At 34.9% G+C, this 19,816-nt stretch overlaps 1 protein-coding gene across 6 annotated transcripts in view; it reads left to right on the top strand.

The window, feature by feature from the left end:
• Window positions 1–19,816, top strand: part of PIK3C2G (phosphatidylinositol-4-phosphate 3-kinase catalytic subunit type 2 gamma) — a 366,119-nt gene that overhangs the window by 338,800 nt on the left and 7,503 nt on the right. For 3 of the 6 annotated variants that reach the window (XM_019936917.3, XM_019936884.3, XM_073788987.1), the window contains one exon: window positions 18,381–18,506. In XM_019936917.3, the coding sequence (XP_019792476.2) occupies window positions 18,381–18,506 (126 nt within the window). Of the gene's footprint in view, window positions 1–1,769; window positions 1,844–18,380; window positions 18,507–19,593; window positions 19,636–19,816 lie in introns of those variants that run through there. The other 3 variants (XM_073788986.1, XM_033867007.2, XM_073788988.1) reach the window with 2 other exon arrangements.

Genomic DNA, 19,816 nt, shown 5'->3' with positions numbered 1-19,816 from the left:
AACACCACAAGAAGAACCAGGTGCAGGACTACCACTACATTCACCAGGATGGTCAGTTACCCATTCTCTAACTACTGCTAACAAAAATTGCGTGTAAGTCATTTTATTCTGTGCATTAAGGCTACAATAAATTTTAAACGCATTGAATAAACCACAATTACTCAAATAGAAACCCACTTTTTTATACCATTTGCTAGTTTTCCAGAGGATACTGAAGTTTGCCAGATATTGATCAGATCGATCAACTCCTTTCATATATTTATTATACTCTAATATACAAGTGGGATTAGTTATCTGATGGCCAGTCCTCCTGTCTTCCTTTCCTGTAGATGCTATAGAGGCGTCATGAATAGTTGTCACCATGCGAACTAGCCTCTTGTCTTTCCATATAAGAAGAATCACTTCTTCCTTCTGTAAGAATGTCATTTCTCCCCTCCGTAGATTTTTGGATTTCTCCTTAATTGGTTTGGTAGACCATGATTCTCTCTTATAGTCCCACGATCTCTGGTTTTATTTTTTAACAGTATTTCAGATGTGGACACACTGTTGTAAAAATTGTCTCAGTAAATATGGTGTCATGAACCAAGGTAAAGTTGTAGGACCAATAATATTGTTTCTTGCAGTTTCTTTCCTTCACCTGTGTAAATCTCAAGGTTGCATATATATCCTGTTTCACTTTCGCTAACCATCCTGACCAAAATTCCATATTTTGTAAGTTTTCTGGCATTATAGGTTTTGAATCTGAGGCATCCTCACCACTTTATCATTGCCTCGCCAAGTGATAGCTCTTGTTTGGGTATATAGATAGATTGAAATTTTGGTAGAAAATAATCCAAAATAGGTTTAACATTTGAAATTCTGTCTGCAGGAAGTGGAGTTTCCGAGTTATCGTTAAAGTGAAGAAATTTCATTATGTGTTCGAATCTTCTTCTTGTCATAATCTTTGGAAAGATAGGTGTTTCAAGTAAGGGATCAGTCGACCAGTATTCTTTCCAGTGTGACTTTCTTATTTGTCCCATCAAAATTATTAATCCAAGAAACATCTTCCTGTCACTGTTGGTTATATTAGTCCATTTTAAAGCCTTATCATACTTTTTATATGGTTTTTTATTCTGTCGGGGATACAAGTTTGTTTGAGAAGCGTCCAACTCGAAAAAGTCGTTACCAAAAATTAATTCTGTTATTTCACTAACACTTTGCGGATTATTACATTCAGTAGTTACACCTGACATATCTGTAAAGTCATCTAATTTTCCTGAAATGTTGTCTTCAATCCACTCTTCTGTAGAAGCAAAGGAGCATTCTCCAGCACTGTGAGTTTCATTTTCACTTTCCGTATCAGAATCAATCACTAAGGTTTTTTGTCTTTTTTGGGTCTAATATTCACATTGTCTGAATCAGAACTATATTCCGAAGAACTGTCATTTTCTGAGACACTAGTATATATTTCACTCGGACAATCAGAGAAAGTATCTGCATAAAATTCACCGAAAAATTCTTCTTCACTCAAAAGTTTGCTATGTGTCATTTCTGAAAATTTTACAGTAATAAACTTGAATTTATAATATACACAAGTTTGGAACAAAAACCTAATGGGGCAAACTGTGAATGATAATGACAATCATAAATTGTATAATGAACCCTTGATCAATTTTAAGCTCTAACAACTTCACACGGTGATATTAATTGTATCACTCTCTGAAAACATATTGATACATCTCTGGTCAATAAGTTGTTAATTTTCTCCTGTTTGTGGATTGCTCACCCAGGAGTATAGGACGAGCCTATATTGTGACTCCTCCCCTCCTACCAGTCTCATTGTGGTTGTAGAAGATCTTTTCTGGTAGGTTTCAGTCTTTTTTGTTGATCGTTATTCTGTAAATAGTGGTAATTTTGGTGTGTCTGTGAGGGGGTGTGAGCTTAGGGTATTTCTACTCTGCTGTCTTGGTCCATCAATCTTGTGCATCTTTTTGAACTAACTTGGCTAAGTTCTCTGACTATCCCAATTCTTTTCAATTTTTTAAAATCTAGATTTGTAAAAGAAATTTGTCACTGCCCCATCCTAGATTCACTTTATCTAAATAAATATCAGTTTCTTGATAAAGGGCAATTTTCTAATAATAATTATCTCATTGATTATATTTGGTTTATATTCCATGAATAAAAAATTGTTCTTCCAGAGTTGGCCCATTATGGCACTGATTTCCTGTTTCAAAGAATAAGATGCAAAGCAATGGATAGTGAAGAGTACCCAGGCCAGATATAGATATTTTATTGTGTTTCATGATTTTTTTTAACCAAAGAAACATTAACCCTCAAAGATTACCAATTGGGCTTCCCTGGTGGCGCAGTGGTTGAGAGTCCACCTGCCGATGCAGGAGACACGGGTTCGTGCCCCGGTCCGGGAAGATCCCACATGCTGCGGAGTGGCTGAGCCCGTGAGCCATGGCCTCTGAGCCTGTGCGTCCGGAGCCTGTGCTCCACAACAGGAGAGGCCACAACAGTGAGAGGCCTGTGTACCACAAAAAAAAAAAAAAAAAAAAAAATTACCATAATTATTTCTTAATAAAACAAACCATAAATTGTTCTATAAACCTATGATAATTGGTATGATAATGGTAATTGATCTCTTCCAATAGCCAACACCTTTAGTTCTTCTTTCTTGAACTTTTCTATTCTCAGGCTCTCCATAAAACTTCACTGTCTGTACATTCTCTAAATCTCTTTCTGAGGCTTCCTTAGCACTTATAAATTTAAACTAGATAAGGTACATAGTGCTTTAATAGATGTTGACTTCATCTTTAGCCCTTAAATGTGAAGATTTTACAGTGTTCAGGGCTTCAACTCTTCAAACTAATTTCCTAAGAAATTTTATTCAGTTTTGAAACTTGACAGATTATGTGAATTACTCCTAAATTTATGTCTCTGCTTTTAATATTTCTCTGAACTCAATTTACATATTTCCAACTGCCTGATAGGCATTTACACTCTGATATCTTGACATCTCTTTAAACTCAACAATCCTAAATTATAGTCCTCTACTTTCCACTAAAACCAACTCTCACTCAGAACTACTTGCACCATCCCCAAGTAACTCTTGATGAAAACTTCTCTGTAATTTATTTTCTATATTTTAACTTACTCCAGTACTCCTATATGTAATCAACAAATCATTTTAGTTTCCTTTTACTTTTATTATTGTTAAAATTTGACTCCATAGTCTCTGTTAATTTATCTATAGATTATTTTGGTTGATTCCTGTGGTATTCCTTTCCTTGTTTCCTACTTCTCTATTCTGCCTAAAACATCCTACAACTCCATTTTAATCATATCAATAAAAAATTTTAATAGAGTCTCAGTAAATTTAAAATTCTTTAGCCTAATATTTAAGATACTATGCAGTCTAGCTATAACCTGCCTTTTATATCCACCATCCACAGTACAAAACTTGTGTTATATTCTAGATGGTACATTCACTGTTGACTAGACACACATCAGTCATTCTAGCTCACTATATCATACTTCTGCTTACCTTCTATTTACCTTCTACGTCCAACTCAACTTCAAGGCTCAGCTCAAACCTCTCACTCTCTCTGAACCTTCTGGGCCACTCTTGTTCCTAGTTATCCTTCCTTCTTTGGCCTCCTGTTACATTTACTCTATATACCATCCATTTGATATTCACTGCCTTATCTCAGCTCTTGAAACTTATCAACTTGGCTCATCCTGTAGTTTCAATTGTATTGAAAATTTACTGATTGTAAAAGCTGTGGGAAATATATTTTGTATATCTCATAGTGCTAGCACAATACTATGCCTTTAATGCATGTTTGTTAAATAAGTAAATGTTTGCTTAAGTGTATGTCACTGTGAAAAACAGCCACAATCCACAGCAGTTTAGTTTAAGCTGTATTTACAATTGAATAGATTTTCTCTGTGAATTCTGCTCTCTGCAATACTTGATACTAAACTGAGAATGGTCAAGTGACAAATATTTGATCATCACATCTGTCTCAGTTAAGAATAAGGTGATTTCCTGCTGAGAATTATTGCTCTAAATATTCAACAGCTCTGGACACTCACCATCTCCCCAGATGACACAGCCATCAATGTATAGGACACACATGATGTAAATTTTATTTAATCAGTCTCTCTTCTTATTGAAAGCCTTGTACCCTAATCTCTATCCTTTATCCAAAATCTCCCTTAATTCTACATTCTAACTTTAAGAAAACAAACAAACAAAAACACATAAGCTAAGGCCCTGACATTGGTTCTCATAATTTGGTTCCTTCCTGACTTTTCTGAAGTCCCTTTAGGAGTGACATCAGCATAATAGTGGCAAAAGACATCCCTCATTTTGTCTCCCACTCAACAACAAAAATTCATCATCCATCCACAGACAAAAGTGAGACCCAACACCATCCACCAAGGGATCAAGGAGGCGTCTCACCTACCTATGCTTCAGGTAACAGACACACAGGCCTCAGTCCCAGCTGAGGACCCTGCAGTGGGCTGTGTACTGACTCCTGCTCCTCTCAGCTACGGTGCAGGAGCTCCTGGAAAGCATTGTCTTAGACAATCATCTGTGGATAAAAGAGCCTTTGTGGAACTTCAGGTATGCAGAGAAGTTCCACAACACTGTGGTAGCAAAAACTATGAATCTGGATACATTGAAATGGGCAGAGAGTAAAGATTGGAGGAGGTGACTGCCACTTTAAATAGGAAGACAACAATGCAAAATTTCAAGGAACATGAAAATCAAAGAAGTAACAAGACACCACCAAGGATGACAATAATCTTCCAGTAACTGAACTCAAAGACCTGAAGATCTGTGATTTACCTGATAGAAAGAATTCAGAATGGCTATTTAAAGGAAATTTGATGAGCTACAGAAAACACAGAAATTCAAAACGATCAGGAAAATAATACATGAACAAAATGAGAAATTTAACAAGGAGATAGAAATTTTTTTTTTTTTTTCAGTATGTGGGCCTCTCACTGTTGTGGCCTCTCCCGTTGCAGAGCACGGGCTCCGGATACGCAAGCTCAATGGCCATGGCTCACAGGCCCAGCCGCTCCGCAGCATGTGGGATCCTCCCAGACGGGGGCACGAACCCGCGTCCCCTGCATCGGCAGGCGGACTCTCAACCACTGTGCCATCAGGGAAGCCCAATAGAAATTTTTTTATGAAAGAAACCAAACAGAAATTTTATAGCTAAAGAATATGATGAATGAAATGAAAAATACAACAGAGAGCATCACCAGGAGAATGGATCAAGCAGAAAAGGCATCTGTGAGACAGGAGACAGGAACTTTGAAATTATCCTGTCAGGAGAGAACAAAGGGAAAAAAAAAAGGAGAGTGAAGAAAGCCTATGTGATACATTGAAGTTCCAGGAAAAGAGAGGAAAAAGGGAGCAGAAAGTATATTTAAAGAAATAATGGCTGGTAACTTCCCAAATCTGAGGGAAGATTTGGATATTCGTGTTCATGAAGCTCATAGGTCACCAAACTCAACTTTAAAGAGATCCTCTCCAGAGCACATGATAATAAAACTGTCAAAATTCAAAGATAAAGAGAGAATCTTGAAGGCAACAAGAGGATAAAACGCTTGTAACTTACAAGGGAGCCCCCGTAGAGTTATTAGCAGATTTCTCAGGAAAAACCTTATAGACCAGGAGAGAGTGAGATGATATATTCAAAGTACTGAACTAAAATAAATGCCAATCAAGAATACTTTACCTGGCAAGCCCGTCTTTCAGAAATGAAGTAGGGATAAAGACTTTTCCAGACAAACAAAAGTTGAAGAAATTTGCCACCACTAGACCTGCCTTATGAGAAATGCTGAAAGGAGTTCTTCAAGCTGAAATGAAAAGATACTAATTGGTGACATGTATATATGAAAATGTATAAACCCTGGTAAAGTATATAGTCAAAGTTAGATTACTCTAATACTATAATATGGTAGAGTGTTAACCACTTAATTCTAGTATAAAGGTTAAAGGACAAGAGTACTAAAAATAAGTATAGCTACAATAACCTGTTAATGAACAAACAACATAAAAAGAGGTAAATTGTGACTTTAATAACATAAAATGGGGGGAATAAAGGGGTAGAGTTTTTGTATATGATTGAAGTAAAGCTATCAGCATAAATAGATTATTATATCTATAAGATGTTTTTTGTAAGCCTCATGGTAACCACAAAGCAAAAACCTACAGTAGATTCACAAAGGATAAAGATAAAGGAATCAAAGCATACCACTACAGAAAATCATCAGTTTACAAAAGAAGACTGCAAGAGAGGAAGAGAGGAAAAAGGGAACACGAGAACAGCAAGAAAACAGTAAGATGACATGGGTAAGTCCTTACCTATCAGTAATTACTCTTCATGCAAATTGACTGAATTATCCAATCAAAAGACATAGAATGGCTGGTTGGTAAAAAAAAAATGAACCATGATCCAACTATATGCCACCTATAAGACACTTTCAGCTTTAAGGACACACATAAGCTCAAAGTAAAGTGATGAAAGAAGATATTCCATGTAATTGGAAACCAAAAGAAAGTGAGGTAGTTTTATCAGACAAAATAGACTTTAAGCCAAAAAATGGTAACAAGAGACAATTTCATTATATAATGATAAAGGGATAAAGAAGGTATAAGAAACATAAATATATACACACCCAACATCGGGGCACCAAAATATATTAAGCAAATACTAACATCTGAAGGGAGAAATAGACAACAATATAATAATAGTATGGACTTCAATACCCCACTTACAACAATGCATAGATCATCTAGAAAGAAAATCAATATGAAAATCTTGGGTTTAAACCATACTTTAGGTCAAATATACCTAACAGACATATATATACAGAATATTCCATCCAACAGCAGCAGAATACACATTCTTTTCAAGCAAACACAGAACATAATCCAGGATAGAACATATTATATTTCACACACACACAAAAAAAACTCAGCAAATTTAAGAAGATAGACTTCATACCAACAATCTCTTCCAGCCACATGGGTATAAAATATTTTTTAAAAAGAAGATCTCAAATGAACAACCTAACTCTACATCTCAACAGAAGAACAAACTAAACCCAGAGTTAGCAGAAAGGAAGAAATAACAAAGATCAAAGCAGAGATAAATAAAGAGGAGAAAATAATAGAAACGATCAATGAAACTAAGAGCTGGTTTTTTGAAAAGATAAATTAAACTGACAAACGTTTGCCTAGACTAAAAAAAAGAGAGAGACTCAAATAAAATCAGAAATGAAAGAAGAGAGAGATTAAAGTGATACCAAAGAAATGCATAATCAGAAATTATGAAAATTATACACCAACAAATTGAACAACGTAGAGGAAATGAATAAATTTCTAGAAATATACAACCTACCAAGACTGAATCATGAAGAAACAGAATATCTTAACAGACCACTAATAAGTAAGGAGATCGCATAAGTAATTAAAAACCGCCCAACAAAGAAAAAACCAGGACTAGAAAGTTTCACAGGTGAATTTTACCAAACATTAGCACCAATTACTATCAATCCTTCTCAAACTCTTACAAAAAATGGAAGAGGTGACAACACTTCTGAACTCATTTCATGAGGCCAGCATTACCTTGATACCAAAACTAGACAAGAACACCACAAGAAAAGAAAATTACAAGTCAGTATCCCTCATGAACATAAATGCAGCAATCCTCAACAAAATATTAGTAAACTGAACTCAACAATACATTAAAAAAGTCATACACCTGAATCAACTGGGATTTATTCCAGAGGTGAACGAAGGGTTCAACATCCAGAAAACAATCAATGTGATAGATCACATTAACAAAATGAAGGCTAAAGGTCATATGAGCACCCCAAAAGATGCAGAAAAGACATTTGACAAAACTCAACATCCATTCATGATAAAACTCTCAACAGGGAGGATATAGAGGGAGTGTACCTCAACATAATAAAGGACATGTATGACAAGCTCACAGCTAACATCATACTCAATGGTAAAAAATTGAAAGCTTTTCCTCGAAGATCAGGAACAAGACAAGGATACCCACTCTCACCACTTTTATTCAATTAGGCAAGAAAAAGATATTAAAGGCGTCCAAATTGGAAAGGAAGGTGTAAAACTGTCCCTATTTATAGGTAACATGATATTACGTATAGAAAATCCTAAAGACTTCACAAAAAACGATTAGAATTAATAAATGAATTCAGTAAAATTGCAAGATACAAAATCAATATGTTTCCCTCGATATCCAAAAATAGAGCATTCCTACAAAATCTTTAGTAAGCCAAAATGGCAAAAATGAAGAAGCAATTATCTTAGGCCACATCTTGCTAACAAATTCACAGAATAAATCGAGATAAAGCACACATGCTAATAGACACAGTTCAAAGCTATGGCGACTTGATGCTGAGATGCTGAGTGTAGCTCTTGGGAAAAGAGCTTAGCAGTGCCACTCTCACTGCTCAGTGTTCATGCTACCTCTATAACAGCTTGCTGCCCCCCAAAAAACACTGAACACTGTTTTTGCTTTTCACCTTTACTTGTAAAAGTGAAAATCCTCTTCGGATTTTGTTCAATTAGCAAAAACAGGTGTTAATGTAAGTCTTTCTTAAAAGCAAAGTGGCCTAAAGCAAACTTCCAAAAAAGCAGAGAATACCTATATATAAAAATCACTTGCGTTTCTATACACTAATAGTGAACAATCAGAAAGAGAAATTAAGAAAACAATTCCACTTATAACTGCATTTAGAAGAATTAAATACCTAGGAATAAATTTAACCAAGGAGGTGAAAGACCTGTACACAGAAAGCCATAAGACACCAACATAAATTGAACAAACAAAAGTAAATGCAAAGATATTCCCTACTCATGGATTGGAAGAATTAACATTGCTTAAATGTCCATACTACCCAAAGCAATCTGCAGATTCAATCAATATTGAATCAGTCCGTATCAATATTCCAATGGCATTTCCAGAGAAACAGAACATACGATCCTAAAATTTGTATGGAACCACAAAAGAGGACAAATAGCCAAAGCAATCTTGAGAAAGAACCAATTTATGGCAAGTGAGCCAAAAATATACAATGGGGAAAACCAGTCTCTTCAATAAATGGTGCTGGAGAAACCGGACAGTCACATGCTAAAAAAAGGAACTGGACCACTATCTTATACCATACACAAATATTAAGTCAGAATGGATTAAGGACTTGGATATAAGACTTGAAACCATAAAACTCCTAGAAGAAACATAGGAAAAAGGATCCCTGACATTGAGCTTAGTAATGATTTTTGGATTTGACACCAAAAATAAAGGCAACAAAAGCAAAAATAAACAACTGGGACTATATCAATCTACAAAGCTTCTGCACAACAAAGAAAACCATCAACAAAATGAAAAGGCAGCTTACTGAATGGGAGAAAGTATTAACAAATCATATATCTAGTAAAGGACTAACATCCAAAATATACAAAGACGTCATACAACTCAGCAAAGAAGCCAAACAAGCCAATTAAAAACGGAACAGATGATCTGAAAAGACATTTTTCCAAAGAAAACATCCAGATGGCCAACAAGTACATGAAAAGGTGTTCCACATCACTAATCATCAGGAAAATGCTAATCAAAACCACAGTGAGATATCACTTCACATATAGAATGGCTATTATCAAAAAGACAAGAAATACAAGGGTGGCAAGGATGTGGAGAAAAGGGAACACTTGTACACTATTGGTGGAAATGTAAATTGGTGTTGCCATTATGGAAAATAGTATGGAGGTTCCTCAAGAAATTAAAAATAGAGCTACCATATGATCCAGCAATTCTACTTCTGAGTATTTATTCAAAGAAAATGAAAATACTAATTCAAAATGGTATGTGTACCTTCATGTTTATTGCAGCATTATTTACTATAGCCAAGGTGTGGAAGCAACCTAAGTGTCCATCAAAAGATGAATGAATAAAGAAAATGTTGTATAGACCCACAATGGAATATTATTCATCCATAAAAAGAAGAAAATCTTGTCATTAGTGACATCATGGATGTATGGACCTTAAGGGCATTATGCTTAGTGAAATAAGTCAGGCAGAGAAAGATAAATACTACTAGATTTCACTTGTATGTGGAATCTAGACAAAATGAAACCAAGCTCATAGATACAGAGAACAGATTGGTGACGGCCAGAGGTCAGGGGAGGGGTGAAATGGGTAAAGGTGGTCAAAAAGTATAATCTATCAGTTGTAAAATACATAAGTCACGAGGATATAGTGTACAGCAGGCTGACTACAGTTAACAATACTGTGTTGTGTATTTGAAAGTTGGTGAGAGTAGATCTTAAAAGTACTCGCCATAAGAAAAACAATTTGGAACTCTGTGTGGTGATGGATGTAAACTAGACTTCATAGTCAAATCATTATGTTGTACACCTGAAACTAATATAATGTTATATTATGTTATTTTAATGTTCTATTAATTATATTAAAGTTAATTATAAACTTCATTTTAAAAGTACTAATGTACTTTTAAGGACTGAAATATAAAATATCTAATATTTAAAATCTTGCTTGAGGGACTCAGGAAAAGAATGGAGATGATGGGAGGAAGGGCTGGTGAACTGGAAGATAGATCAAGGGAAATGATCCAGTTTAAAGAACATGGAGAAAAAAGATTGGAAAAAAAGAATAGAATTTTAGGGGTCTGTGGGAAAATACCCAAAGATCTAACAGTAGGTCACATTTTTTTTTCTGGACTCCCAGGACAGAAGAAAGAGATTGGGGCAGAAAAATATTTGAAGAAATAATGGCCAAAAACTTCCAAAATTTAGTGAAGGACATAAATTTATAAATTTCAGTACCTTAGTGAGTACCAAAAGGAAAAACTCAAAGAAAAGCATGCATTTATATATTGTTCTCAAACTGCTAAAAACCAAGGACAAAGAAAAACTAGTGAAACAGCTAAACACTTGGCATATAGGAGAACAATGAAACAATGTAGGCAAGAAAAATTGAAGCGAGAGACAGTGGAACATCATTAAAGTGTTGAAAGAAAAGAATTGTCAACTTAGAATTCTATAGCCAGGGAATATACCCTTCAGCAACAAAAGAAAAATACATATTCCAATGAAGGAAAGCAACAAGAATTTCATACCCTGGATTTGCAGAGTGAGTTTCCCAAAAGAAGAACCTGACATTCAGTCTATTGTTATCAACTTTGTTAGATATAGTTCATCCTTCCAGCCCCTCATAACTCAGTCCTGATGATCTGTTCCAGCATATTGGCCATAACACTCAGATTATTAACACCTCTACATCATATATCTATATCTTTATTTAAATCATGATAAAACTGTTTAGTTGGACAGGATCAAGACAAATATCTGAGGTATATGGGTAAAAAACTCGTATTTTACCTCTAAATTACTAGTTTCTGCTTTTTGTAATCCATCTTTTTCCCATACTATCAAATTTAATATCATAAAGCTAATCTTCCAGTATTTCATCTGTTCTTCACAATTCCTCAGCCATCTCTAACAAAACATATTCTGTCTCTTTATCTGTACAGTTTTCTCAGCACTTGTGGATAGAGACTAAGGGTTAGGAAATTTGCAATCATTTAGAGTGGTTCAGTGCAATTGTAAAAAAAAAAAAGAAAAAAGAAAAAAAATTTAATTACCAGTTAACTTACAAACAGTTCTTCAGTATTTGCTATTGAGTAGATTGTGAAAAATAAATGAGGTTTAATGCCTTACTTGTTACATGTTATTAAGAAATGGAAAAACTTTTCAAACAAAACACTTCAGTGGTAAATTCTGGAGCCATAATTAGAATTCTGGACTTTTAGAAGCAATTCAGTCCGTATGTATTGAGTCAGAAAAGGAATTCTATCTACTAGACTGTGACTTCTGTCTGGTTGTTAACTACATCAGGTTGAGGATTAAAATTTAAATATATATATATATATATATATATATATATATATATATATATATATAAACACCAGATGATGATGCCAAAGAGTTTATTTCTTTGAAAGCAGAAACTATTTTTATCACTTTTCTGTGTCCTCTCCCAGACCATCCAAAGTGCTAGACACATGGCAGTTTGATTTTTGAGTTGATTTTTTTTTAACTTATTGGAAATCACCTATTGATGATAAAAGTCTATTAAAGGCTTAAATTGGTGTGAAATGAAGCAGAAGACCATCCTAATTGAATTCATGAATACCTTAAATCGTCTCATTCTATACAAATTAACACACAGAAAGATTGGAAAGACCATTCCACCATTTCTTTAACTGAAGCATACAGCAAACCACATATCAGAAGCACTTTTATTGTACTTCTGTACTTTTGTTGTACATTGTCATTTTACAAAAAGACCCTCTTCATGATGGCTAGCCTCAGTTTCAGAACTGAAATTTGGCAGGTACATAGATGAGGAAAATGCTTTTTTATTATGTTGTTTTGTTTCTGGCATAGACCTCAGGTTTTGATAGTCCCATCATATTTTAATCATTGTCGGTTGAGTTCTTCCAAAGCCTATATTATCCTATGATTGGAAACATTCAAGTTAAAAAAAACCTGATGGAAAATTCTCATAAATTATTCATCAAAAAGATAATAACCTATTAAATAAAATTAAACTTTGAATTAATCTACAGACATTTCCAAAGTGTCTGATATTTTTAAACCATGTACCTTCATTACGTTCCTGATAAAATTTGATCTAGAAGTGCTCTTAATTTGAATCTGACAGTTTCCTTTGCATTCTTTGTAGAGAGTCTGTATAGGGTAGTGGTTAAGAACATAGGCTTTATAGAAAAACCTCTTAAATAAAATAAAGACAATACTGGCTCAAGGATTATTTTAAGAGAGTGCTTTAAATAAGTTAAATATTCAGTAGGTGGTAGCTATTATTACTATGTATGTATGAAAAATAAATATATTTCTCATATACTCATATGAAAATACCAAAGAGTTGCTGGCATAGCCTACAATGTGAGATGGTTTTATTTACTTTACAAACAACTGCTTACTTTTTTTTCCTCAATTTTGATAAATTAACTATATTTTCAAGATACTTTCATTCATTGATATAAAAAAAGTAACATTGAAAACCATTTGAAATGCTGTGTGCAATGTGAGGCAAGAAATGAAGGCAGAAAATTGGTATATTTAATTATTAACAATATTATTTAGAAGTCAACATTGTGAATAAAGACTTACTAATATACATAATGTTTATAACCTAAAATAATAACCTAGCTAAGAATCCCCTATATTTCATTCTTCAGTTAAGAAAGAAGTCTCTTCCACCAGTGAATGCTGAGAATATCCTAAGGCTTTTCAACTAGAGGGACCTCTTTAAACAAACAAACAAACAAACAAAAAATTTGATTTCTCAGATGTCATTAAAGTCATTTTGCTATCTGATAAATTTAAGAAATACAAAATAATTTTTAAAACTATAAATGCAGTAGTGTTTTTAAATTATAAAATTGTATTAACAAAAGCACCTACTGATATGTGGAAAAAAATAGTATAGTAGTAAACGTGTATGAGACATATTTATTTCCTCTGCAGGGAGTGCTTGGTGCTAATGTGGGTCCAGCTCCCTGCCTCCACACAAAGGTCCCCATAAGGCACTCATCCAATTAAATTGAATGTACCTCTTTCTGTTTCTTCCATGTACTCCACAAAGCAGGACATGGAGGGGAAAACTTATAGGAGGTTGAGAGAGGGCATAGGAATGTAGCACAAAAATATGACTTTAGTTCACACTTCACCATATATTAAGCCCCCAAGAAATTGTCAGGTCATCATTAGCTCCTAGAAGGAGATTTAAATAACCCACTGTGCTTATTATTAAGGAGATTTTTAATGAGTTAGTGGGAGAAGTCTGGAGTGGTGGAGAGGACTATCACAGAAGAGTAAATATGGTCTCAGGAAGAGGACAGCAATTACAGATCAAGTCTCCAGGTGGAAGAAATGGTGACCAAGGATTCGTTCCGAGAAGGAGTACAAGTAATTATGTTACAAATTCAGTCTAGCTCCAGTTGGAGAAAAAAGGAGTAAGAAAATGTAGTAAGCATCTAATTGTGTACCATGATCTGAGAGTTGAGATAAAGTCAAAGTTTTCGAAGTGGAGCATTAAGATATTGGATGTAACAAACAGAACTTAACACATATATTCCTGATGCAGTGATGTGCTTGAGAAGATCAGCTCTAGCAGAAAGACGCCTTTGAACAGCTTAGAGTTCAGGGTAAACACCTAGGACAGACCTTGGAAATAGACCCCAAGATACATCTTTTTTACCCTGCAGTGGGCTTTTTATTGTTTGGTTACAATAAGAAATATTGCAATAGGTAAGAGAAATTAAATCTTAGGAAGTTAGGAAGACTTCTGGTTTTTATATTGCATTATAAATAATGATTCAGCAAATACTTATGAAGTACTTTCAAAGAACTAGGCACTATGAATATATAGCTCATTTAATTAGTCATTTGATAACTGTTTATTGAGTATTCACTATATGCCAAGTACTGTGTTAGGGACAGGACTCCTATAAAAGAGAAGAATGCTGTAAGGAAGACATAGCTATGAAAAGAAAGAAACTAATAAGGTAAAGGAAAGCCCAATCTCAAGTGAGGATTTAAAAATTTTAATTGGAGATTCAGAAACATACTGAAAGCTTAGGAACAAAGAAATGAGGGTGGGGTTAAGGTAGTAGGGTACAGTAACCAATGGAGCAAAACCCAAAGCAAACATGGGGGGAGGGGAAGTATGGAACAAGACATGGATTTTCCTTTTAAATAATTTCTTATCTCATAAGGAAGCTGACACATATGTAAAACCATTTTTAAACATAGAAAACGATAAGCATTTTAACAGGAAATCTAGAATATATAAAATTCTGAGTTAGTCTGAGAAAAAAAAGTCAAATTTGGATGACTTCACATCATCTGAGCACAGTAAAAATATTAGCCAGAATTCTAAAAAAAGTGGTAGTGCTGCCTGACTTCAATCCACCGTGAATAAAGACATCCTCTGGGTGACACAAGGAAACTTCTCATTGTTTGAGCCTCAGACTCAAGATGGAGCCTCAGACTAAGAACTCTGTAACCCCAAGCCTTATGACTCTTCAAGTCAAAGTGTTAAATTTTTGTGAAGGTCTAAAACACAACCAGAGTAAAATTTCTGGGGTAAGATGGACAAGTAGGAGCTATTTAATCATTTTAAAATAAAATTTAATTCACATAAACATAAGGGCAAACAGTAAAATGAGAAGTGTTGATGAAAAGACACCTAGTGATCTCTTTAATAAATTAGATGAGATCTTTAAGGAGCAGGATACAGTGCCAGTAAGAAGAGGAAAAAGAAAAAGTGTTGATAAGACAGCTGCTATAGGGGGAGAAAGGATTCTCTTAAAAAGAAATCCATGTCTGCACTTAACAGCCGCGGAGGACAGACTAAGTGTGCTGCTCAGATCGAATGCATCCCTGACTTAAATTGTTCTATTATTCTGAAAACAACAGGATATTCAAGGATCTTGTCAGACACTAATTGGAAACAGAAGCCCAAACCTTTAATTGCTAAGTGCTTGGTGAAGGCTGGTATACAAAATACTTTTTCCCTTCTGTGATTGGGAGTTTATTCCTCAGTGGACTGCTTGAGTGTTTTGAGAAGGAAAGTGACAGGATCAAAGCAGCTTTACAGGAAGGTTAAATGCAACAGTGATATACAGGATGAATGAAGGAATGAAGTGGGAAGACCGGAGCATAAAAAAGTAATTAAAATCCAATTATAAGTTAGGAAATAAAGATCTGTGGTGACAGATGAACTAGGGCAAAAAGGGAGGATATTGATCTTGGTACATACTTGGATTTGAAAATCAATGACAAGGGAGACACTGGAGAAATGAAATTGTATCATTTAATGCAATTTTAACAAGTTGAAAAAATCTGTTTTGGAGTGGTGAGGAAAGATAGAAGATAGATTTTGGTTAGAGTATAAGGTACTTGTAACACTCTACAGGTCACTAGGCTGAGATCCTAAGGATGAATTACAGATTCTTATTTGGGAGTCATCAATGGTTCTCAACTGGGGTCAGTTTTGCTCCCCAGGGGACATTTAGCAATGGCTGGGGACATTTCTGGTGTCACAGCTGGGAGGATGGTGCTATTGCAGTCTGGTAGGTGGAGGTCAGTAATGCTGTTAAACATCCTCAATGCACAGAACAGCCCCTACAACAAAGAATCATTTGGCCCCAAATGCCACTAGTGCCAAGATTGAGAATCCCTGCTCATAAATGTCATAGTACATTAGGCATATCTTGTCCAATCAATGCATGTAGTGTATTCTTGTTCAATTTATAGAAAATAAAAATAGTAACAAGCATTTATTGAATCTTACTCTATTTCAGGCACTATACTCACATTACATGGTTTATTTAATTTTTTGAATGCTTTGAGACAGGTATCACCTTTATCCTCATTTAACAGGTTAGGAAACTGATCCACAGAAAAGTTATCTACCAAAAGCCACATAGCTGGGAAATTTGGAGGCCCAGACTGCAACCAAAAAGTTCTTTTCCAGAACCATGATTCTAACCACTAAGATGAAACATACAATGATTATAGGTATGGTATCCTCAAGCCCAGTGCCCAATGGTAGAAGAGAGAATTACAGAGAGCAAAAACACTTTTCTCCCTTCATTTTTCTCACACACATACACACACACAAATCAACTCTCAAATATTAATAGCAATGTTTTTTTCTGTATCACAGAAAATTCCATTGTGTCATTGATAAATTTCAGAGCTCCTCCTGGGGGAGGGTTTCACGTGGGACAGGGATACCTTGAGTACCATCTAAAGCAGCAGGTTTGACAATCTTAGCGTTTTGACATGTGGGTGTGTCCAGATGTATTTTATCTAATTTGCGAATAATAATAAAGAGCCAGTCTTTCCTAATGACATAATTTTTACCATGTAAATTAGAACGGAATAAAAGTCCTCTAATAATATATGTCCCGTTTTCTTACTTTCCAATATGCTTTTCTGAATGCCAAAGAAAGATATAAAATTAAAGCTAACGACATTGGGGGTGTCACTGGATGTTTACATGTGAATGGCGCTGTGATTCAGAATATAAAAATATTTGTTGGAAATTACTGATTTAATAGTTAGAATGTATTCACCAAGAGAACCATTTAATTCCTCAATTGTGACTTTCAAATCATCCACTTAAATATAAATTACACAAGCATTTCTCATTTTATCAAACTAGATATGCAGTTTTTTAGTACAATTTGTTCTCCATTTGGTCACAAAGCTAGAACCCATTTCTCTGAAGTACAGTGGTTTCCAAATTTTTAAAACAGTGTACTCATTCTTCAACTTTATTAAGAAATAAAAATATCCATAAGAAAAAAGTTGAAAAGGAAGAGAGACATTCTGAAACCATGATAGGGGAGCAGGGGTGTTAGGATGAACTAGAGAGAGGGGGTCCAGAGATCTACTCATTTGGCATCAATGATCTACCCATCAGGCAGCAACTTAGGCAACTTTGGGAGCCCCACAGAACACAACTGTAAAAGGATTATCCAATATATTTTAGGATAATTTAGATAATAAAATTATTATAACTCTAAAGTCTTATAAGTATGTTAAACTTGTAGGTCTAATTGATATTTTTCTGTTTGAAAATGTGATATTATATAATATGCATTTACATGTCATTAAATGCTACATCTCATGTGCTAAACTTGAATTATTTATTTTCAAGTGGTGTACAGTCTCCTGAGGCACTCAGTTTCTGTCTCTGCCTGTGGGTTATATTCATCTCTTGACCATTTCTGTCAAAAATGCAAATTTAGCTAGTGGGAACATGCTATAAAGCACAGGAAGCTTAGCTCAGTGCTATGTGATGACCTAGATGGGTGGGAGGGAGGTCCAAGAGAGAGAGGGGATATATATATACGTATAGCTGATTCACTTCACTGTACAGCAGAAACTAACACAACATTGTAAAGCAACTATACTCCAATAAAAAAATGCAAATTTAGTTTTTACTATAAAAAGCTAGAGCCAATCACATTTAATGGACTTTTAAATGTAGTTCTCTGACACAACACTTAATTTAAGATGGACAGTTTTACTCTTTTAAACTGTATTTTGGGATTATTTTTGAGCAATGATGTATTTCTTTTGATTGTTCCCTTATTTTCTGATAAACAGTGACTGTAATAAATCTTGATCCTCCCTTTGGTCTAGATATTTAGTAGCTGTGTACTTGTTTTCTATAATAGTGATGCACATTAATATTTACAACCGTTTTCCTTTGCAGCATCTCCCAGATGGCTCCACGCCCAGTGCACATGTTGAATTTTATCTTTTATCATATCCCAGTGCAGTTCGGAGGAGGAAAACAAAATCTGTTCCAAAATGTACCGACCCCACTTACAATGAAATTGTAAGTATGAGTCAACTCTTGTCCAGTCGTTTTCTATTTTTCTTACCATTTTTCAGTTTAACCAAATATGGAAAATTTACAGTAATTGGCAGCATTATTCCATAAAGGGAAGTCATTTCCCAAAATAGCCACTGTCTGCCGATCACAGTTCTTGATGCTATAGGAACTGGAAAATACAGATACTGCTTTCAAAGTGCTTATGAACCAAGTTTCAAATTGTGGCTAGCCTCCAGCGAGAGCCCAAGACTTTACAGCATTTGTTTCACCTACTAACATCCCTGACTCTACCTTATTTTCTCTAACAAGTTTTTCTTTACCTGGTTTTCCTTACCTAATAACTTTATCATAGTCTAACCTGTGTATAGCAATAAACTTTATAAAATCTCTTTTGAAAAACTAAAAAATACAAAGAAGTACAAATTATATTGAAGTAATTTATATTATATATAGCTCTCTAATTCATTTGTAGTATATGATTTGAACATCTGATCCCCTAATTCTTTCTAAGGCAAACCCTACATTTATTCTCTTGATTCCATCCTTTCCCATCTCCTCTGTACCTTGCTCACTTAATTATTTGCTCACCTTTTCTTAAGGCTGTCTCATCCACTGGATCCTCAACTCAGAAATCTTAAAAAAACAAAACAAACTCTTCAAGTCAGCCTTTCTAAAGCATCCAAATTTTCTTTCCCTCGCTATCACCTCCAAACTTTTGCAAAATTAACACATTTCCTGCTCTCAGTTCATCACTTCCTTCTCACCCTTTAATCCTTTGCAATGTGGATTCTGACCTTGACTGATGCTGTTTTATTCAAATGGCATCAAAAGACTCCTAATTGCTCAATCCAATGAGCCATCAGGCTCGCCTCTCCAGAACAGTTAGACAGCAGCACTGTTCACTGCTTCCTCTTTCTTTACACCTCCGTTTTGCTTCTTAAGTTCTACCTTTTCTCTTTTTTTAATCAACATAATTTTTATTGGAGTATAGTTGCTTTACAGTGTTGTATTAGTTTCTGCTGTACAGCAAAGTGAATCAGCTATAGGTATTACATATATCCCCTATTTTTTGGATTTCCTTCCCATTTAGGTCACCACAGAGCAGAGCAGAGTTCCCTGTGTTATACAGTAGGTTCTCATTAGTTATCTATTTTATACATAGTAGTGTATACATGTCAGTCCCAGTCTCCCAGTTCACCCACCTGTCCTTACTCCGCTTGGTGTCCATATGTTTGTTCTCTACATCAGTGTCTCTATTTCTGCGTTGCAAATAAGTTCATCTGTACCATTTTTCTAGATTCCACATATAAGCA

This window comes from Tursiops truncatus, chromosome 11, assembly GCF_011762595.2.
Source record: "Tursiops truncatus isolate mTurTru1 chromosome 11, mTurTru1.mat.Y, whole genome shotgun sequence".
In the NCBI taxonomy this organism is placed as follows: domain Eukaryota; kingdom Metazoa; phylum Chordata; class Mammalia; order Artiodactyla; family Delphinidae; genus Tursiops; species Tursiops truncatus.
This window is presented reverse-complemented; position numbering and strand designations above follow the sequence as displayed.